Here is a 24,078-nt window from a genome sequence, read left to right on the forward strand (position 1 = left end):
ATTCCCAGCACTTTGGGAGGCTGAAGCAGGAGGATTGCTTGATGCCAGGAATTTGAGACCAGCTTGGGCAACATGGCAAGACCTTGTCTCTTTAAAAATAAAAATATATTCAGGATAAAAAAAATGAAAGGAATTAAGTGAGTGCTAGTTTGTATAACATATGCTTAAGGCAATATGAACATCAGGACTTTTTGTTGTGTTTCTTTTATATTGACACTGTAAAAATGCATTCTTATGAAAGTTATTGAGTGGCATTATCAGTATGCTGTCTCTAATTTTATTCATTTTCAAAATACATTTTAACTAATTTTCTAGATTAACCAGTTCTCTTTCATTCTTGTTTATGCTGAACTTCATGGCCAGTGTTTTTACAAGTGGTGTTAAATTGCTTATCAATGGTAGCTTTGGAGAATCATATTAGATAGTATTTAAGAGACATATGCAATTATCCACATGCCTAAAAGGTAGGGAGATGTGTGTGGAAGTTTTTAAGCATACTTAACAAATTTATAAATAGACTTGCAGAAAACCTAGATTATACCTTAAATCTGAGCATGCCTTACTATTTTCAGCAGAAACATGAAAAGTAATGTTCTAGGGCAGTAGCTCTTAATGTATCACTCATCCTGGCACATTGAAATCATTTGTACAATATGACATGAGTAATGTGTTATAGCAATAGTTAAAATGAAGCAAGATATTTTTTAATGATTTCTTTTTCTCTTTGTAAAGAATAGATTCAAGTTTCTCCCTCTATAATATCAATGTTTTCTATTTTAATCTAATATGTTTTATTGAATAGCAGAAAAAGGCAAGGTTTGGTCTGGTGTGCCAGAGACACTTAGGATCCTGCAGCAGGGTACACTTAGAAGTGTGTCAAGCATACAAACATGATCTATCACATAGTGAGAATCACCAGCTCATATTAACACCTTAGCAAAGATGGTTGAATAGGTCTTGATAGCAAAGAGATACTCTGACAGCTGTGCCAGAGTAAACCTTGCTAAAATATACTATGTGTCTTCCATTGTTAATAATAGAAAATATAAACCATAGGGTGGCAAAAACCAAAACCAAAAACAAACAAACAAAAAAATACTGCTATTAAGTTTGCTATTGAATTATAAATTAGGCAGGATGGGAAATCACTGCACAAAATGCAAAGGTCGACACTCAAGAGAAAGAGCTAATCTAATTTGACCTTCAAAGTAGACTTTCCTTTCACAATATAATAAAAGTAGAAAAATAAAAGTGAACTCAACTTGAAGAGTTATGCAACTAAAAATTAAAATCAAGTCACAGTTTTAAGACAAAGGCATGGGAATTTGCAAAAGAAGGTCTTTCTTACCCCTGACTACAGATGGACTAGGTGCAAAGTCACCTTGAGAAAGAACCTAAATCAGCTTCACTTGGAAGTCTGGGTCTGGAGCTGAATATTATTTCTTTATAAAGACCATTTAATATATGTGAAGCTCAAGTAACTTTTCTTTTACATTTTTATTTCACGAAAGCTACCCACCTTTATTTTACTTACAGAGTCTGAGTTTAATGCCTTGTTTAGGAAACCATTTTCTGTCATAAAATAACAAACTACTTTCATTTGTTTTAATAATTATATATTTTCCATTTGTTTGTGTCCTCTTTTATTTCACTGAGCAGTGGTTTGTAGTTCTCCTTGAAGAGGTCCTTTACATCCCTTGTAAGTTGGATTCCTAGGTATTTTATTCTCTTTGAAGCAACTGTGAATGGAAGTTCATTCATGATTTGGCTGTCTGTTTGTCTGTTACTGGTGTATAAGAATGCTTGTGATTTTTGCCATTAATTTTGTATCCTGAGACTCTGCTGAAGTTGCTTATCAGCTTAAGGAGATTTTGGGCTGAGACAATGGGGTTTTCTAAATACACAATCATGTCATCTGCAAAGAGGGACAATTTGACTTCTTTTCCTAACTGAATACCCTTGATTTCTTTCTCTTGCCTGATTGCCCTAGCCAGAACTTCCAACACTATGTTGAATAGGAGTGGTGAGAGAGGGCATCCCTGTCTTGTGCCAGATTTCAAAGGGAATTTTTCCAGTTTTTGCCCATTCAGTATGATACTGGCTGTGGGTTTGTCATAAATAGCTCTTATTATTTTGAGGTACGTTCCATCAATACCGAATTTATTGAGCGTTTTTAGCATGAAGGGCTGTTGAATTTTGTCAAAAGCCTTTTCTGTATCTATTGAGATAATCATGTGGTTCTTGTCTTTGGTTCTGTTTATATGCTGGATTATGTTTATTGATTTGCGAATGTTGAACCAGCTTTGCATCCCAGGGATGAAGCCCACTTGATCATGGTGGATAAGCTTTTTGATGTGCTGCTGGATCCGGTTTGCCAGTATTTTATTGAGGATTTTTGCATCGATGTTCATCAGGGATATTGGTCTAAAATTCTCTTTTTTTGTTGTGTCTCTGCCATGCTTTGGTATCAGGATGATGTTGGCCTCATAAAATGAGTTAGGGAGGATTCCCTCTTTTTCTAAAGATGGGAATAGTTTCAGAAGGAATGGTACCAGCTCCTCCTTGTACCTCTGGTAGAATTCAGCTGTGAATCCATCTGGTCCTGGACTTTTTTTCGTTGGTAGGCTATTAATTATTGCCTCAATTTCAGAGCCTGCTATTGGTCTATTCAGGGATTCAACTTCTTCCTGGTTTAGTCTTGGAAGAGTGTAAGTGTCCAGGAAATTATCCATTTCTTCTAGATTTTCCAGTTTATTTGCGTAGAGGTGTTTATAGTATTCTCTGATGGTAGTTTGTATTTCTGTGGGGTTGGTGGTGATATCCCCTTTATCACTTTTTATTGCATCTATTTGATTCTTCTCTCTTTTCTTCTTTATAAGTCTTGCTAGCGGTCTAACAATTTTGTTGATCTTTTCAAAAAACCAACTCCTGGATTCATTGATTTTTTAGAGGGTTTTTTGTGTCTGTGTCTCCTTCAGTTCTGCTCTGATCTTAGTTATTTAAATGGAAGAACATACCATGCTCATGGGTAGGAAGAATCAATATCGTGAAAATGGCCATACTGCCCAAGGTAATTTATAGATTCAGTGCCATCCCCATCAAGCTACCAATGAATTTCTTCACAGAATTGGAAAAAACTGCCTTAAAGTTCATATGGAACCAAAAAAGAGCCCGCATCTCCAAGACAATCCTAAGTCAAAAGAACAAAGCTGGAGGCATCACGCTACCTGACTTCAAACTATACTACAAGGCTACAGTAACCAAAACAGCATGGTACTGGTACCAAAATAGAGATATAGACCAATGGAACAGAACAGAGTCCTCAGAAATAATACCACACATCTACAGCCATCTGATCTTTGACAAACCTGAGAGAAACAAGAAATGGGGAAAGGATTCCCTATTTAATAAATGGTGCTGGGAAAATTGGCTAGCCATAAGTAGAAAGCTGAAACTGGATCCTTTCTTACTCCTTATACGAAAATTAAGTCAAGATGGATTAGAGACTTAAATGTTAGACCTAATACCATAAAAACCCTAGAGGAAAACCTAGGTAGTACCATTCAGGACATAGGCATGGGCAAAGACTTCATGTCTAAAACACCAAAAGCAACGGCCACAAAAGCCAAAATTGACAAATGGGATCTCATTAAACTAAAGAGCTTCTGCACAGCAAAAGAAACTACCATCAGAGTGAACAGGCAACCTACAGAATGGGAGAAAATTTTTGCAATCTACTCATCTGACAAAGGGCTAATATCCAGAACCTACAAAGAACTCAAATAAATTTACAAGAAAAAAACAAACAACCCCATCAAAAAGTGGGCAAAGGATATGAACAGACATTTCTCAAAAGAAGACATTCATACAGCCAACAGACACATGAAAAAATGCTCATCATCACTGGCCATCAGAGAAATGCAAATCAAAACCACAATGAGATACCATCTCACACCAGTTAGAATGGCAATCATTAAAAAGTCAGGAAACAACAGGTGCTAGAGAGGATGTGGAGAAATAGGAACACTTTTACACTGTTGGTGGGACTGTAAACTAGTTCAACCATTATGGAAAACAGTATGGCGATTCCTCAAGGATCTAGAACTAGATGTACCATATGACTCAGCCATCCCATTACTGGGTATATACCCAAAGGATTATAAATCATGCTGCTATAAAGACACATGCACACATATGTTTATTGCGGCACTATTCACAATAGCAAAGACTTGGAATCAACCCAAATGTCCATCAGTGACAGACTGGATTAAGAAAATGTGTCACATATACACCATGGAATACTATGCAGCCATAAAAAAGGATGAGTTTGTGTCCTTTGTAGGGACATGGATGCAGCTGGAAACCATCATTCTTAGCAAACTATCACAAGAATAGAAAACCAAACACCGCATGTTCTCACTCATGGGTGGGAACTGAATAATGAGATAACTTGGACTCGGGAAGGGGAACATCACATACCGGGGCCTATCATGGGGAGGGGGGAGAGGGGAGGGATGGCATTGGGAGTTATACCTGATGTAAATGACGACTTGATGAGTGCTGACGAGTTGATGGGTGCAGCACAGCAACATGGCACAAGTATACATATGTAACAAACCTGCACGTTATGCACATGTACCCTAGAACTTAAAGTATAATAATAATAATAATAAAAAGAGAAAAAAATAAATAATTATATAATTTATGATTTTAATAATTATATAATTCTGATTTCTAGTTTTAACTACTTAATCTAGTTATAATTCATTTTTGTTTATGAGTGATAAGAGGTTAGAATCTTCTGATGGCTTTTTTCCAAATTGCAGTATAGTTGTTTCAATACCATTGATGTAATTCTTTGTCCTCTCCTGTGGATTGGACCTGCCTCCACTATCATATGGTAAAATTATATACACAGATGTAAATTTTCTTTAAATGTGTGAAAGAATGATAGCTTCTCAGCTGGATACAAAGATAGGTAGATAAATAGATATTAGAAATACAGAGACAAACCATAATCCTCTCTATCCTTTCTGTTATTGGCTTAATTTGTCAGTGTAGGAAAAAGGTATTTTAGAATCCTCCAGTACAATTATAAAAGTGTCTATTTGTCTTTTTGTTTTATCTGTCTTAGAATTTTTTGTGTCGAAGTTATGATGTTGAATGTCTAAAGATTCAGACAGTTGTGTCTGTTTGGGGAATTATAACTTTTATCAACAGTAAATGGCCCTCTTTATTCTTTCTCTGGAAATCCTGTATTATTTGTTAGTAATATGGATGTTCTACTGTCTTCATTTTTTGTCGGATTCATATAAGAAAATAAAAGAACTTTTATCTGAGCAATGCAAGAGTCCTATTAATTATTACAGCCAGGGAGACATTAAACTGAGATAGCAATTACACCGTACTCCCCTGGGTTTTTCTTTTTCCTTTTTTTTTTTTTTTTTTTTGAGACAGGATCTTGTACTATCAGGCTGGAGTACAGTGGTGCAATCACAGCTCACTGCAGCCTTGGCTTCCTAGGCTCAAGGCTCAAGCAATTCTCTGGTCTCAGCCTTTCAAGTAGCTGGGACTACAGATGTAAAAATTATGCCCAGCTGAATTTTTTTTTTTTTTTTTTTTTTTTTTGAGAGAGAGAGAGAGAGAGAGAGAGATGGGGTCTCATTATGTTGCCTAGGCTGGTCTCCAACTCCTGGACTCAATCTGTCCTCCTGCCTCAGAATCCCAAAGTGCTGAGATTACAAGCCTGAGCCACCATACTAGGCTTACTCCCCTTTTTGAGTTATGTATTTATCTCTTCAAACTGCTTGTGATTGCCCCAAGCATCTATAAATCAACCTAATAATGCCACACCAGACACTGTAACCCACACCCTGTAGCTTCACAATGCATAGCCAATCACTAATCAGTGTTATTTTTGCAAACCAATGGAGAATTCTTGGCAGACAACTTTGTGTCAACTCACTCCCTATCCCTCTTTTTGCCTTTACAAATCCACTTGTAACTGCTGCTAAATGAAGTGTATATTCAGGGCAGCCGGAATCTGTGCTCCTGGGTTTCCATCCTCAAGCCTGGTCCAAATAAACTCTCTTGTTCACATTAATTTCACCTCACCTTCTTCTTTTTAGATCAATATATATCTTATCTTTATTTTAATTATTCCATGCTTCTTGTCTTTAGTTATGCCTTTTATAAACAGTATATGGCTGGATTGGTTTTTTCCCACACAATCTGAGCTTCTGGTTTTTTAAATGTATCAATTCAGTCTTTTTATATGTTGTGGTTAGGTTTCATTGTCATATAGATCTTTTGGTTGTGTGTTTTCTACCTCACCCCCCACCCCCACTTGTGTCTTTTTGCTTTATTTTGGGTGGTTTTTTTTTTTTTTTTTTTTTTTTTTTTTTTTTAGATGGAGTCTCCTGTCACCCAGGCTGGAGTGCAATGGTGTGACCTGGGCTCACTGCAACCTCTGCCTCCTGGGCTCAGGTGATTCTCCTGCATCAGCCTCCCACGTAGCTGGGACTATAGGCCCCTGCCACCACACCTGGCTACTTTTTGTATTTTTAGTAGAGACGGGGTTTCACCATGTTGGCCAGGCTGGTCTCGAACTCCTGACCTCAAGTGATTCACCCACCTAGGCCTCCCAGAGTGCTGGGATTACCGACGTGAGTCACCACACCAGGCCTGCTTGAGTCTTTAGATGGGTTGGCTAGATTTCTTTTGTTCTTCCTTATTCCCAGTGTTTGTTAGTTTTACTTGCTGTGCCTTTTTTTTTTCTAAAGTGGACACAATTTTTATTGTCTATTAAAGTATTTATTATGAATGAAAATTAATAACCTACCTACCACCCACTAAAAGTAGATCTTTGGCAAGATTTGATTGTCCTCCCTAAAAGTTCTATGACTTATTAAAATTGTTTGGAACTAAAGTGTAAAAAATTTCCCTACTTTCTTGGCAATCATAAAAATGACCAAGATCTCTCTTCAGTTTTTCAATTCACAGGGTATTATCATCAAGTAAAACTATGCATTTTACTGGATGATAATATCAAGCAGTGGGCAAGTTATCTTTGCTTACCACTCTTTATTAATGCCTATGCAATCTACTATATTGGATTCTTTTTGTTTAATATGCGTATTAGCTTGCTAGAGTTACCATAACAAGATACCATAGACTGGATGGCTTCAACAATAGAAATATATTTCCTTATAGTCATGGAGGCTGGAGGTCCAAGATCAAGGCGTCAGCAGGTATGAGTTCTTCTGAGGCTTCTTCCTTGACTGGTCACTGGTCACCTTTCCACTGTCCTCAGCAAGGTCTTCCCTCTGTGTAGGCATATCTATCCCTCATGTTTCTTCTTATGTCTTAATTTTTGTTTTATAAGGGCATCATTCACATTGGATTAGGGCCTATCCTAACAGCCTCATTATAACTTAACGAGGCCCTGTCTCAAAATACAGTCACATTCTGAGGTTCTGTGGTTTAGGGTTGCAACATACAAACTTTAGGGGAACACATTCATCCTGTAACAGTATATTTTGCTCATATGCATTTCAGATAAGTGCAAAATGCTAACCTTTTGAGTTCCTGATTGAAAAAAACAATCATGAGTCTATATTGGAAAGATTGGTTGGGTAGAGATTTCTAGTTGAAAATTATTTTTCCTTACGTAATTGAAGATGTGGCTGCACTGCATGCTAATATCCAGTACCTGCCTACCTTTTAGAAGACTGATGTCTGTCTGATTATTTCTTCTTCAGGATTTTTACACTACCTACTTTTCCTCATAAGTGAATAAAATGTTCTTTTTATTCCCTGGAATCCATAAATTTTCCTGGAAATTTAATGAGCCCTCATCATTTGTCACCTTAGGGAGGAATTCCTCTGTAATTTACTTGGTTATCTCCTTCAAGGAAAACTATTAGACAGATCTACAAACTTCTGGACCTTTCCCCACCAACCCCTCACATAAATTCACAACGTTTTCAGCTTTTAGTCCTCTGGCACTGTGGTCTTGGACAATCACATCTTTCAGTTTTCCAATTCACTTTTTGGTATTTAATCTGGGTCAGTTCTGCTGTTCAGTCTCTCTCTGAGGGTTTTATTTTTACAATCATACTGTTAATTTCCAAGAACTCTGAATGCTTCCCCCCTTTTGTGTTTGCCTGTTAGATACGACTGACACCCAAATCTCTCAAGGAAGTTAATTTTATTTCTTTCTTCATTTTCCCATTGATTCTATTAACTGTCTTCCCCATGGTGTTCAGTATTCTGTTTAATGTAGAGTTTCTGTTTTACAGTTTTTCACAACTGTCTGGTTACTTAGTATTACTGTTCTATTTCTATAGATAGATGAATCTACACTGAATATTATTACTATATGTGTTTTATCTTCTCCCACCAAGTAAGAAATTTCCTTTCCCTAACAGTGAATATGCATTCTGGTTCAGGATCTCTGGTTTCATAATGCTCTGATGTAAAGGACTAGCTGTTTTCTAGTGTGTTTATGTTTATGATGTATTGTTAGCTTGTTTATGTGTTGAAGGAGGTACACGTATTTTTATGGCAGTCATAAGGGACATTGCATCATTTCTCTGGTCTCAGTAAAAACTCTTGTAAACTCCTATGTCGGAGCTCCGTTTCAGCAATATTTTCCCATCTTGTCTGTTCTGGGTACGAATGCTAGAATCAGCAACTCCTAACCCAAGGAATCAGCCTGGCTCTTCTGGAGTTCTTGGATTAATTACCAGATGGTGACGTATACACGACTCCTTCTCTTTGGTTTTCATCTCTTTGAGTTATTCCAGAATTTGGCTGGAACAGCTCACATTTTTGTCATTGGTACTGATCTTTTCTTTTACTTGTAGGTGTTTGCAAATGCCTCAGTTCTGTTTATGTATTTTCATCAGACAGCTTCCATTTGATTTAAAACTTCCAGAAAGTCCTATTTTTGTAAGCTGGTACCTGTGATCCTGATTTTCCAGTGCTTCTGTGGATTTATGTCAGTGTTTTTCCTGTCTTTCCAGTGGAACATTTTTGGAGAGTGTAAGTAGTGTGTGTTTCAGTTAGCCATCAGACAGAAATGATTTTTCTAAATATTTACAACTTTTGAAGAACCTACTAAAAGAACAGTAATTCAGCTCAGAAATTCATTTTTTTCCCCATTTGCTGCCTTGCAGTGTAAATTTTCCTTCAATTTGAGGGAAGGTGTTTTGAAGGCATTCTGAAGGTGGTCTGTGTAGTGATATTGTTCATTGAGAGAAAAGCCTGTAAGCGTCAGGCTAACTAACATTAAATGCTACATGGGTCATTTTACTAGGAAGAGGTATTTTCTTGGTGCTTTATTTCTGATTACTCCTATTTCTAGTTACTTGATCTCTTTCACATAATGTGGTGTTAAAGTTGAAGAGCTAAATACAAATCAGCCATTTCAATTTCCACATGCATAGTAGCTATAAGTTTTTTCAGTTCTTCCTCCTGTGAGACATTCAGTGATGTTTATTACAAACCAAGTGAGGTGCAAGAAAGACTACCCGACTGGAACACAGGAAACCTGTGTCCAACACCCAGCTTAGAAAGTCACTAAGGATTAGAAACTCAGAAATTTCTAAAGCTCTCTGCTTCTCGTCCTTCTTATTTCCAAGCACCTTAGTAATACGTTAAAAAAAAAATCTGAAAAACCTAAAACTACATCTGAAATTATTACTGTTTTAATTCCACAAAAGAATGCCAACTTCTCATAATGAAATTCCCCAGTTACCACTCTTATTAACATGACGTGACTTATCCTTGTATATTAGCTCCTTTTTTCCACCATAAGATATATATGATATGTAATAGCAATAGTAGTAAAATGTGCTTAGTGTTGGTACTGAGTTGACATGCTTCACTTAAATTTAAACCTAGTAACAGATCTATCAGGGAGCTATAGCACACTTTGTTTTATTGTACTCCATTTTACTGAACTTCACAGATATATATATATATATATATATATATATATATATATATATGTGTGTATATATATATATATATATAGAGAGAGAGAGTACAAATTGAAGGTTTGTAACAACATTGCATTCAGCAAATCTATGTATGGCTGCTATTTTCCCAATAGCTTGTGCTCGCTTTGTGTTTCTGTGTCACATTTTGAAAATTCTCCCAACATTTCAAGCTTTCCTCTTATCACTATACTTTTGTGTGTGTGTGTGACAAAGTTTCCCTCTTGTTGCCCAGGCTGGAGTGCAATGGCACAATCCCAGCTCACTGCAACCTCCACCTCCCAGTTCAGGCAATTCTACTGCCTCAGCCTCCCAACTAGCTGGGATTACAGGCATGTGCCACCACCCCTGGCTAATTTTGTATTTTTAGTGGAGATGGGGTTTCAACATGTTGGTCAGACTGATCTCGAACTCCTGACCTCAGGTGATCTGCCCCCTCTGCCTCCCAAAGTGCTGGGATTATAGGCGTGAACTACTACGTCTGGCCTACTTGAGTCTTTAGATGTGTTGGTTAGATTTTCTTTGTTCTTCCCTATTCCCAGTGTTTATAAGTTTTAATTGCTGTGTCTTTTTTTCTGAAGTGGACATCATTTTTATTGTCTATTAAATTATTTACATACTATGAATGAAAATTAATTGCACACTTGTAACTTACCACCCAAGTAAAAGTAGATCTTTGGCAAGATTTGATTGGCCTGAATCATCCTCCCTAACAGCTCTATGACTTACTAAAATTGTCACCGTGCCTGGCCTCATTATATTTCTTATGGTGATCTGTGGTCAGTGATCTTTGATGCTACTATTGTATTTTTTTCTGGGGTGTTATGAACTGTAATATAAAATGGTGAATACAGTTGATAAATACTGTGTGTGTTCTGACTGCTAGATTGACCTGTGGATCCCTTGTCTCTCTCCCTTTCTTTGGGCCTTCCTATTTCCTGAGACAAGACCACATAAAAATTAGGCCAACCCTTAAAGGCCAATGGTCTTTAAGTGTTCAAGTGAAAGGAAGAGCAGCACTTCTCTCACGTTAAATCAAAAGCTAGAAATGATTAAGCTTAGTGAGGAAAGCATGTCGAAAGGTGAGATAGGCTGAAAGCTAGACCTCTTGCTCCAAACAGCTAGTCAAGTTGGGGATGCAAGGGAAAAGTTCGTGAAGGAAGTTAAAACTGCTACTCCAGTGAACACACACATGATCACAAAGCAAAACAGCCTTACTGCTAAAAAGTTAGTGAGAAAGTTTAAGTGGTCTGGTTAGAAGATCAAACCAGCTGCAATATTCCCTTAATCCAAAGCCTAATCCAGAACAAGACCCAACTCTCTTCAGTTTTATGAAGGCTGAGAGAAGTGAGGAAGCTGTGGAAGAAAAGTTGGAAGCTAGTAGAGGATGGTTAGTTCATGAGATTTAAGGAAAGGAGCCACCTGCCTAATGTAAAAGTACAAAGTGAAGCAGAAAGTACTGACGAAGTGCTCGATAAAGCAGCAGCAGGGTTTGAGAGGATTGATTCCGATTTTGAAAGACGTTCTACTGTGAGTAAAATACTATCAACTAGCATCATTTGCTACAGAGAAATCTTTTGAACAAGGAAGAGTCGATCATGCAGCAAACTTATTGTCTTACTTTTAGAAATTGCCACAGCCACTCCAGCCTTCAGCAATCACCACCCTAATCAGTGAGTAGCCCAACAAGGCAAGACCCTTCACCAGCAAGAAGGTTATGACCCGAAGGCTGAGATGGTCATTAGCATATTTTAGCAATAATATATTTTTAAATTAAGGTATATACATGGCTTTTTGTAGACATACTGCTGTTGAACACTTAACCAACTACAGTATAGTGTAAACATGACTTTTATATGCGCTGAGAAACCAAAAGATTTGTATGACTCATGTTATTGCAATATTCAGTTTATTGCAGTAGTCTGGAACCGAACTCGCAATATCTTTGAGCTCTGCTTATTAACGTGTCTTTCATTTAATAGCCATTAAAACTGAAATTTAAAGAGATTAAGTAACTTGGCCTAAAACATTCAATTAATCTGGGAAAAGACAGGATTGGAATCTGGGTCCTAATTCCTATTACGTTGCTCAGCTTTCTGGCTAACAGGTAGGTTAAACATTGGGGGAAAGTTCTATGCTTTTGAAATATAGTAGAGATTAACAGAAATGCCTCCCTGTATCACAAATAATCACCAACCAATTTTGGACAGTCCTTTATAGTTTGAAAAAGTATTTCATATATATAAACCCGTTTAATTTGCTTTGAGGTGTTAGAAAGGAAACTGTGGGATTTTTGGTCTTTGTCTTAAATAAGAAAGGTGAAGAAAAAGATAAGAGTGATCTATTTCCTCAATCTTTAATGACTCAGCTGAATTGTAGATTGTTATTTCATCCTAATTCTGATTGTTCTAAGATTTGGTTTTTATTATTACCCACTCCCCTACTTGCCTATGGTGCATTCTTTATAACATGCCCTAGATTATTTATAATTCAGTGACATCCAAACCCAGAAATTGTGGTGAAGTGTTAGTGCAACAAAGTAATTAAGTTTTTTAAACTTTTTAATTTTAAGTTCAGGGGTACATGTGCAGGTTTGTTACACAGGTAGATGTGTGCCATGGGTTTTTATTATTATTATTTCATCACCTAGGTATTAAGCCAAATAACTAGTACCCCTTAATTATATTTCCTGACCCCCTACCTCCTTCCACCCTCCACCCTCCACCCTCCAATAGGCCCCAGTGTGTGTGGGCTCCCCTCTATGTGTCCACATGTTCTCATCATTTCGCTCCCACTTAAGTGTGAGAAAATGCGGTATTTGGTTTTCTGTTCCTGCATTAGTCTCCTGAGGATAATGGCTTCCAGCTCCATCCATGTCCCTGCAAAGGACATGATCTCATTCTTTTTAATGGCCACATAGTATTCCATGGTGTCTATGTACCATATTTTCCTTATCCAGTCTATCATTAATAGGGATTTAGGTTGATTCCATGCCTTTGCTACCATTAATAGTGCTGCAATGAACATACATACCTGTATGTATGTCTTTATAGTAGAAGGATTTATATTTTGGGGGGTATATACCCCATAATAGAATTGCAGGATAAAATGCTAGTTCTGTTTCTAGATTTTTGAGGAATCACCACACTGTCTTCCACAATATAAGTGTTCCTTTTTCTCTACAACCTTGTCAGCATCTGTTATTTTTTGCCTTTTTACTGGTAGCCATTCTGACTGGTGTGAGATGATATCTTATTGTGATTTTGATTTGCGTTTCTGTAAAGATCAGTGATTGAACTTTTTTTTTTTTTCATATGATTGTTGGCTGCATGTAGGTCTTCTTTTGAAAAGTGTCTGTTCATGTCCTTTACCCATCTTTAATATGGTTGTTTTTGTTCCTGTAAACTTAAGTTCTTTAGAGATGCTGGATATTAGACCTTTATAAGATGCAAAGTATGCAAATGTTTCCTCACATTCTGTAGGTTGTCTGTTTACTCTGTTCTTTTTGCTTAGGATTGCCTTGGCTATTTGGGCTCTTTTTTGCTTTGTTCTTTTTGTTTGGGATTGTCTTGGCTATTCTGGCTCTTTTTTGGTTCCGTATAAATTTTAAAATAGTCTTTTCTAGTTCTGTGAAGAGTGTCAGTGGTAGTTTAATGGGACTAGCATTAAATCTATAAATTGCTTTGGGCAGTACGGCTATTTTAATAATATTGCTTCTTCCTATCCGTGAGCATGAAATGTTTTTCCATTTGTTTATGTCATCTCTGATATTTTTCAGCACTGTCTTGTAATTTTCATTGTAGAGATATTTCACCTCCCTGGTTCACTGTATTCCTAGATATTTTATTCATTTGTTGCTATTGTGAACGGGATTTTATTCCTGGCTCAGCTCTCAGCTTGACTGTTGCTGGTATATAGGAATGCTACTGATTTTTGTATGTTGATTTTGTATCTTGAGACTTTACTGAAGTTGCTTATCAGCTTAAGAAGCTTTTGCGCTGAGACAATGGGGTTTTCTAGATATAGGATCATGTCGCCTGCAAGCAAGGGTAATTTAACTTTCTCTCTTCCTTTTTGGAAGCCTTTGTTTCTTTATCTTTCCCGATTGCCCTGGTCTGGACTTTCAGTACTGTGTTGAATAGGAGTGGTGAGAGAGTGCCTCCTTGTCTTGAAGGGGGAACGCTTCTAGCTTTTGCCCATTGAGTATAATATTGGCTGTGGGTTTGTTCTATGTGGCTTTTATTATTTTGAGGTATATTCCTTCAATATACAGTTTATTGAGAGTTTTTAACCTGAACAGATGCTGAATTTCAACGAAAGCCTTTCTGCATCTATTGAGATAATCATGTGGTTTTGTCTTTAGTTTTGTTTATGCAATGAATCATATTTATTGATTTCTGTATGTTGAACGAACCCTGCATCCTAGGGATGAAGGCTACTTGATTGTGGTAAATAAGCTTTTTGATGTGCTGCTAGATTAGTTTGCCAGTATTTTTTTTTTTTTTTTTGAGGATTTTTGCATTTATGTTCATTGAAGATATTGGCCTGAAGTTTTCTTTTTTTTGCTGTATCTCTGCCAGGTTTTGGTATCAGGATGATGCTGCCCTAGTAGAATGAGTTAGGGAGGAGTCCCTCCTTTTCAATTTTTTTGCTATAGTTTCTGTAGGAATGGTACCAGCTATTCTTTGTACATCTGGTAGAATTCAGCTGTGAATTCATCTGGTCCTAGGATTTTTTGGTTGGTAGGCTATTTATTACCGCTTCAATTTCAGAACTCGTTATTGGCCTGTTCAGGGATTCAATTTCAGGGTGTATATGTCTGGAAATTCATGAATTTCTTCTAGATTTCCTAGTTCATGTGCATAGAGGTATTTATAATATTCTCTGATGGTTGTTTGTATTTCTGTGGAGTCAGTGGTAATATCACCCTTATCATTTCTGATTGTTTATTTGAATCTTCTCTCTTTTCTTCTTTGTTAGTCTAGCTAGTAGCTACCTACTTTATTAATTGTTTTCAAAGTGCCAGCTCCTGGATTTGTTGATGTTTTGAATGTTGTGTGTGTGTGTGTGTGTGTGTGTGTGTCTCTGTCTCCTTATCTGTAAACAGGGTAAGAACACTACTAACTCTCACAGCAGTACCTGAATAATCCTGGTTTTTGTAAGTAGATGGATTTGTCTTTTAAATAAGTTGATGAATTGATTATGGTAGAAACATTTTTTAATTTCAAAAGAAAAAATTATTTTGTTTTTCTTTTGTTCAGTGTTTGCTTTTGTAAAGAATTAATAGTTACACTATAATAACTTATACACAATAAACATCAAGTTCTGCTCTCCTGCCCTCCTTCCCCATGTTGCCTCCAGTACACATGTTCAAGCTATGATCCACAACATTATTTTCTGATAAATATGTTATAACAGTTTGATCTAAGTGTAGATACATTATATTGTACTTGTCCCTGGAAGAAAACAAATTTTAATATGCAAATGTTTGTTTATATAATACGTAAATGGAAAAAACTATAGTAGGCATACGACCTAATTATGACTTGTAGATGATGATTTCTAGATACTCTCCTACTAGCAATGAATGTTTAAAAGTCCTAAGAAGACTATTTTATTTATATATGTACTCGTTTTCACCTTATTCCATATACTGTACATGGCTATTGACAATCTGGGAATTTAAAGGTGCAGCCCTCAAGAAGCTGTTAATAACTAAAAACAAAAACAGTTGGGCTCTATGGTTGGACAAGGAAAACTCAGAAATTTTCCAATTTAAAATTTCATATCAGTAGGAAAATATTAAAAAATAATTTTCTGGACTGGACACGGTGGCTCACGCCTGTAATCCCAGCCCTTTGGGAGGCCAAGGCGAGTGGATCACAAGGTCAGATCAAGACCATCGTGGCTAATTCAGTGAAACCCCATCTCTACTAAAAATACAAAAAAAAAAGTAGCCAGGCGTGGTGGCGGGCGCCTGTAGTCCCAGCTATTCGGGAGGCTGAGGCAGGAGAATGGCGTGAACCCAGGAGGTGGAGTTTACAGTGAGCCGAGATTATGCCATTGAACTCCAGCCTGGGTGACAGAAAATCCATCTCAAATAATAATAATAATAATTTTCTGTATATATGTATGGATATGTTTATATATTGAATTGTTCATATATCTCATGTTATCAATACAATTTAAGTCAAGACATTTGGTTGTGTTATTTTTCTGGTTAATAACCAGTATGTCAAAGTATAAAAATATTTTGTACCATCATTTTAAAAAATCCATTTATCATTTCAACAGCTTGTACTGTTTTTTAAAAAATTTTATATTCTTCATAACTAAATTCCCTGATTTCTAGTGTTAAATCCCCTACTTAAATTAAAACCATTTTGTTATTCAGAAACTGAATAATGTTTAAATTTAGCAAGTTCTCTTTAAGTTTTTAATGTTCTACATTATAAGCAGTAGCTTTGAACATAATATCTTTACATATAATATAACCTTAATGATAACATAAACTCTAGTATAATTTGATATTTTTATATATTCTTGGAATCTATATTTTTATGACAAAGATTATGCTAAAATTATTACTTTACATTATAAAATATTGACAGTTAATATATTACTGGGTCTGTGTTCAACTAAAATTGAAAAAATATTAAAATAGAAATAACCAAATTCATCCAGCAGTTAATTTTTAGAAAGCTATTTCAAATAATTATTACTGTGATATGTGTTGCTGTTTTAGTAGAGTGTGTTTAATAAATGTAAAATTAGAAACAAATGACATTGGAATTAATTATTTTTCAAGGAAGTTAGCATGGTGGTTTTTCAAAATTATCGACATTTAAAAGTTATTAAAAATAAATATTTTGTTGAAAGTTATCACACAGAAACCCTCAGAATACAATAACATCAATTCCATTGAAGTACAAAAATATATGCTGTAATTTTAGTTGTTAATGGGCTTCCCATTAGACATAATGAATAAACAACATTATGAGTTCTTAAATAATACTCCTAGTTTTCCTCATTGACCACAATGACTATGGAAGCACTTGCCATAACATGTAATTATTCAATTTAATACACTGGAGGTATTATAAATACATGTTGCTAATGAAATAACCTACAAACTGGCCGAAATGTCATTGAAATAAATAGTGAGTTAGTAAAGTTGACCAGAATTAATTGGGACTAGTGGTAGGGTCAAATAATGGGGTAAGATGTGTTGACATGTATTGGAGAGTTTAATGCTCATGGCATGGGGGAGAAAAAGTCATGGTATGGTTTTGAGAAGTAGAGTAGGAAGAGAATGGAAGGAAAATGAATTTGACAAGAGCATGTAGGATTGAAGATTTAAAAGACTGAATGCAGAGAGAAAAATAAACTGTAAAACCAATAAAAATAGATACATTAATAAATATGCGCAGAGGTTTGGGGAAAAAACAAAGTGTTGTAGTTACATTTTCATGTAATTTGGCTTTCTAAACTAATTTTGCCAGAAAAAAAATTACAAAATAAATATAATAAAGCCATTTATTTTTAAGTTACTGTGATATAAACCAAGATTTTTGTAAAACTCAGAGTTCACTTTAATTAGGTTCTGTATAGTATGCTCTGTTATCAACAAATTGAATTAGACATTTCACATCTTTTTATTTTTAATTTTTAAGAAATGGAAAAATAATTGGATAAGCTTGTAAACCAAGTATCCACCAGATGCTGGGGCTGAAGATTCTTTGGGATGAGTGCTTACGTGTCAGACTGGAAGTAGTCAACAGATCCAAATTCCCTTCAGATTGAATCTTAGCTTCTTTTGTTAATTAAAGGATCCACATTAAAAGTTTTTTTTTTTTTTTCTTAAGAAATGTCTCGAGAATCATCTTTTCCAAAATGTCCAGTTTGACTTTAGGGTTTAAGTCTCACATTTCAGGTTTCCAAACTTTGGGCAAATTTTAAATTTTTCTTTAGTTTATAGTCATCTTGATTTATTTTTGTTTTGTTTAATTTCCATTAACAGCTAGATTTCTGAAATTGATCTTAGATTTCTTTTGTACTTGGGGACACTAGCAACATGCTTAACTTCTGGCTCTGGAATATTTGGTGATTCTTGGTAATATTTCTAGAATGTCAATTTAATATCATAAAATGTAATAAGATGACTGGTATTCTTTCCTTACAGTATAAATTTTGGATATATTTTTATTTATCTATTTATTTTTATTTTATTTTATTTTATTTCTTTTGAGATGGAGTCTTACTCTGTCGTCCAGGCTGGAGTGCAGTGGTGCAATCTCAGCTCACTGCAAGCTCCACCTCCTGGGTTCACGCCATTCTCCTGCCTCAGCCTCCCGAGTAGCTGGGACTACAGGTGCCCGCCACCATGCCCGGCTAATTTTTTGTTTTCTTTTTGTATTTTTAGTAGAGATGGGGTTTCACCATGTTAGCCAGAATGGTCTCTATCTTCTGACCTCCTGATCTACCTGCCTCGGCCTCCCAAAGTGCTGGAATTACAGGCATGAGCCATCGCACCAGACCATATTTTATAGGATAAGTTAACTGTGGATAAATTTTGACACTAAGAAAACAGTGACACAGTAAGATTTTTTAGTAAGAGGGAGGTCATTGGAAAAATATACTATTGCAATAGAAGAAAATTAATATCCGTGTATTTTCTTTTCTCTGGGTCTTATTTTCCCATGTGAAAAAAAGCATTGTATAACTGATTGCTGAAGTATACTATAAGCCAAATATAAATATATAGAGATATATAGATAGTATTATGTATAAGTATCTAATTATATATGGTATGATATATAAATATTACTATATTACCAAATTATATATAACTTTGATATCTAACTTTAAAATTTAGGTGCAAAAAGAGAATATAGAAATATTTCTTTTATCATACCTTTTTCCTCATTAATTATAGGATGTTTTAAACAGCACTAGAAAATGCCATTTTTAAAAAATTATTTCTACTGATAAAAATACTAAATCTAGCATGTTTGTTGGTTTCAAAGCTAACTATTTCTCTTTCATTTCTTGTTTGTTGCATTTGTTAGTCACTGAACTATAAAAAAAAGTGCTGAATATCGATGCTAGTTAATCCAGGAAGATTTCCATCTTCAAAATGTTAAAATATTTTCTGCACATTACTATGGTTTTTAAAATGACTTCTATAATCTCATATTCATTTATCATATTCATGTATCTTGAGGGTCCTCTTTTTCTGCAGTTACAGAACCTTAGTCTAACACAGACAAAGTTCTTTACAATAAAAAAAATTGTGTTTGTATCTCCTCTAGCTTTTTAAATGCTTAAGACACTTACAGTTTTTTTTTATTATGTCCAGTTTGACATACAGAAGTTGATGACAGAAGCAAACAAAGGTCCTACTAACCAAGGAAAATATAACATCCATTGACTCACTTTATAACTCACAATTTCTACAGATAGAAAATACAATAGTCAATATATTGAGCTGTTACATAGCCAGAGATTTCATTCTTTCATCAATCATCTGGATGTCCTGATACTTCTAATATCCAATCATAAAAAGTTATTTTTTAATGATTTTTAAAGGTGTATACCATTGAAGAATCGGGGCTAAACATCCTGGTGTGGTCAGTGATTGGAAATAAAAGAACGGGATGGACATATGGCTATGTGCCTCTCTCCAGTAACAGTCCATTTAAGGTGGCATTTGAAGCTGATTTGGATGGCAATGAGGACATCTTTATTGCTCTTGATGACATCTCTTTTACCCCAGAGTGTGTGACTGGAGGTAAGTGATTCTTTCAGAAAATGGGAATAAGTATTTATTTTTAGTATCTAAATATACTAAATATTTGGGAATTTCTGAGGAATTACATTTGTTTTCAGGTCCAGTTCTAGTTACACATGGAAAAGAGACATATATAGTAAGAAGTAAAGTTTATCTGCCCATGAACTTTGCCATGAAATTTTCATGTCTTGTAGGCAACAAAATAACTTTGCACTAAAGTTGTTTTAGAAACCCTGAGGAAATTTTGTTCAGTGAATGTAGCTTTATTTTCTGCTTTCCTTATTCCCAAAGGTTCACAAGAACTGCACAAGGCAAAGGCCCCCGTGGCTACCTGTTGTCTTCCAGACTGTCTTCTCCATCTAGTATTGACCTTTCACCTTCCCCAGGCCATGTTCCTTCTCCTAACCGTTTCTACTGTACAAGCTAGAAGGCTCATTCTATTTCAAAAAGAAAAAAAAAAGGGTTATATTCTAAATACCTTTTCTAAAAAAGTCACCCCTTTAAATGAATTCTGAATTTCTGCTATTTAAGACGTTCCCCCCTAAGTGGGGCTGTTTGTTCCCTTACTGAGTCTTCCATTTAAAATATTAAATAGTAGGGTCATTGTCTTTCTAACTACTCAATGCCTCTTTTAAAGTTTTTTTTTTCCCCCCCTAACACTCCTACTCAAAGGTTTCTTTTCTTTTAAGGCCACACATCTGAATTTTTATTCTTCTCATAGTTTTTCTCTGGATTCTAAATCTTGGGCAATTTCAACTTCAGGTGACACACCCTATCTAAAACATCAACTTCTTTGAGTCTAATAGCTAGTGCAAACCTGCTTCTGCAATAAATCATCCCATAGTTACATTCAGGGCCTGAGCATCCCCTTTGAAATCTTAAGGTTAAAAATCTCATATAATCACCACTTTCTCATCTTCATTACTCCTCCGAAGGCTGTTTTCTAGTAACATTAATAATAAGAAAAATATATTTTAAATCATCAAGGCCTCCTGGTTTTTAGGATTCCATAAACAGCCTCTTACTTTTTCACCCAATAATTATAGATTTAATGATTAACTCCTTATCCAAATCCATTCACATTCTGAATTTTGAATTCTGTTATGTCCTATTTCTTAAATTTTTCACACAAATTTGAATACTATGTGCCAGGCAATTTGCTAAGCATTTTGCACATATTAATACATTTATTTATCAGTACACTCCTGTAAATAGATTCTAGATGTACATGCATATAATAATATGAATAGATCATTCAACTGATATTCTGCCATAATGGCTTTATGGTAAATAAACTTATTTACAATAAATTATAATTTATTTACAATAAGTAAATCTATTATTGTAAATAGATTCTAGATCTATATTCATATAATAATATGAATAGATTATTCATCCCATATTCTGCCATAATGGCTTTAATCATCTTTGCGATTGAGTTCATATAACCATCTGAATTTTCCAAAACTGCTGCTGGTCATGCTGATTAGAACCACTAGATGTGCTGGTATCTTACCTTAGCTAGGCCTTTTAGGTCCCCAGACACATGAGTTTCTCATTTCCTGGCACCCATTTTCTCCAGCAATCCTCAAAGCCTCCCATTTCTCCCAGGCACATTCTTTACTCTGCTGGTGTTCTTGTGTCCTTTGAATAGAAGTAAAGCCATTTTGTGATAAATTCCTTTAATTTCCTCATTTTCACCCCGTAAATGGGCCTGCATCTGCCTCCAAACTTTTTTTTTCACCATTTATCTCAGGTAAAAAAAAAATTCTCCATCTTCCCAAGCATGAATATATATTTTTAGAACATTTGCTTTCTCAACTACTCTCAGCCATTGCTCCATAAAAGTCTTCTGTAGCTCATGTCTTCAATACCTCTTCTTCCACTCATTCTTGGCTCTGTCTTTTATATATATATTTTTTTCCATAATATTTATATTATAAAATGTATTATTATATATTATAATGTATATTGCTAATTACATTATTATATTATTCATTAGTAACACATATATTAACATGCAGTTCATATGTATAATTCTATATACATCATTATATATATTATATATATACTGGAATATATATTTACATATATTTCTTATATATATTATTCCATATGTATATAATGGAATAATACATATTTATATGTATTTTATGAATTTTGAGCTCCTCAAGAGCGAGAGAAGCTTGAGAGCTTATATTTCATCTCCAGATTCTAACATAGGGCCTAGGAAATGTAACCTAAGAAATTGCTGTTTTTCAAAATAACATAATAACAGTGAAAACTGATTGTGTGAACAACAACCTAACATTCACCAAAGTATAAAGGTTCATCTTTCCCAGTATGTTATAGAACAGACTTTACTGTCAAGGACTATTTAAAAAAAACAAAACACTGTGACCTTTGGCATTAAACCTTGAACTTTGTCATTTTATGTAATAAAAGTACCTCTCCCTAGCCCCATTCTGTCCTCCAAAATCCAGAGTCTTAAGGCATAGCTTCTACAGCATGACTTCATTATTGATTCAGGCAGTTGCTTTTAGAAAATCATAAATTAAATCAGCACTCCTAAAACTGGGGTGCACAGATGCCCACAGCAATGTCCTAGGGAGTATGCAATACCACGAAATAAATCCGATGTAATTCATTGGGTTTATCTGAAAATTTTGGGAGAAAAGTTAAATAATTTATTATGTGACATTTGAAGTAAACACAAATCTACTATATAGTGGAATGTCAAAGAGAAAATAGAAAGATTTAAAGGAATGTGATCCTTTAGCGCTATTACTAATATCCTCTTCCCTGTGGTTTTTGGCACTATTGTGGAAAATTTTGAAAGGTGCCTAATAGATAATTTAGACACTGAACACCTGTGTCATATAATAGACAATATGCATAATATATTGGTGAATATGAAAGTTACAACCAATGCAAGATCTAAATAATACAAGAGTCTATTGTTAAGTGTAGAAAAATGATAAAGAAAAGAGTAAAACCAATTTTAATAAGGTATCCATCAAAAAAGATATCTATCTATAAATCCTGAAAGATATACAAAATATAATATCTGTCTCTGAAAAATAGAAATATGAATTATTTTTCTTTTCTTCGTGGTATTTTTCTTCCATGTTTTTTAATGTCTGCTTAAAACTGTGTTGTTCGTAATTGGGAAAAAAATAATGATGTTGCTTTATCAAGTAAAGTATAAGGTCATGATACATATAATTAAGAACCACATATTTTGGGTTAATTATTGTTTTAATCTTGCCCTAAATGAAGTTATTTATTGAAATTATTATAGGGCACTGTTGCATAGATGGATTTATTTCTATTACTTTGAGTCCTGTGTTTTTCCAATAGTTATTCCTGTTAATAATAACTCCTATATGTGAAACTCTTTGAGAAATGTGAGAACAGATTATAATTAGCTCTTCTTACTTGCCAAGGTTAGGGAACGTCAGGCAGAATAAACGTTACGGGTGAGCTGTTCTGCTAGTAGTTCAGGCATCTGATGTTTCACCGTTCAGGAGCAAATCTTTATCATGTGTAAAAATGACTGATCTAGAATTAGTTTATCCTGTGTAAGAATGACTAATCTAGAATTAGTTTTGCCTTAGCGGTTTTTCTTCCAGTTGCCTTAACTTTCCAAATAACAGCCAACAAAGTTAGACAGAAGTTTTAGATGTTCAAGAAGGAAACAAAAATAGCAATTATATGTATGCCTCAGAGACATTTGGTAAAAATTATCTTTTAAGTGTTAGTACTTAGCAAGGCAAACTTCATTTCCCAGAAATGCTGGATAAAGGGAGCATTCTTTTTCACATAACATTTAAAATAGGTCAAATTGAGACATTCCTCTTTAAAGTTTCTATTTTATAGGCTAAAAATCTCCAGAATAGGATGCAGTTTACCAGTGAAATATAGTTGTTAAAAAATGCAAGAATTCTGATAGTACAAGACCTACCACAATCTGAATAAAGCAAGAAACAGAAATTAAATATTTTTTTTCAGTATCCATTTATGTGTTCATACTTCAGCCCTTAGGAAATGTGAAAAAGTCTATACTATTAAAACTACTAGCTTTGTTTGTCTTTCCGTAGTAAACACAGACAAGACACAAATGAATCAAGGCACCTGAATTAACAGATAACTTTCTTCAGATCTTATAACAAGACATCCAGATTTGTATGTTGAACATGCCAGCTTTCTGCTCGGGTCCAGATTAACATCCTACGATTGAAAACAGCAAACTCTCAACTTCATTTCAACCTCATATTAGGTGTTTTG

The 24,078-nt window shown here is 34.9% G+C and overlaps 1 protein-coding gene and 1 long non-coding RNA gene across 3 annotated transcripts in view; one reads left to right on the forward strand and one right to left on the reverse strand.

Annotated features, from left to right (window-relative positions):
• MALRD1 (MAM and LDL receptor class A domain containing 1) overlaps nucleotides 1-24,078 on the forward strand; it is a 687,535-nt gene that overhangs the window by 508,023 nt on the left and 155,434 nt on the right. The window contains exon 33 of the mRNA XM_008002435.3: nucleotides 19,590-19,791. Within this exon, the coding sequence (XP_008000626.3) occupies nucleotides 19,590-19,791 (202 nt within the window). The remainder of the gene's footprint in view (nucleotides 1-19,589; nucleotides 19,792-24,078) is intronic.
• LOC103237972 (uncharacterized) overlaps nucleotides 1-24,078 on the reverse strand; it is a 59,128-nt gene that overhangs the window by 34,866 nt on the left and 184 nt on the right. For both annotated transcript variants that reach the window (XR_499028.3, XR_012093898.1), the window contains exon 2: nucleotides 21,308-21,435. This is a non-coding gene — a long non-coding RNA (uncharacterized lncRNA). The remainder of the gene's footprint in view (nucleotides 1-21,307; nucleotides 21,436-24,078) is intronic.

The sequence above is a fragment of the Chlorocebus sabaeus genome, chromosome 9, assembly GCF_047675955.1.
Source record: "Chlorocebus sabaeus isolate Y175 chromosome 9, mChlSab1.0.hap1, whole genome shotgun sequence".
NCBI lineage: Eukaryota > Metazoa > Chordata > Mammalia > Primates > Cercopithecidae > Chlorocebus > Chlorocebus sabaeus.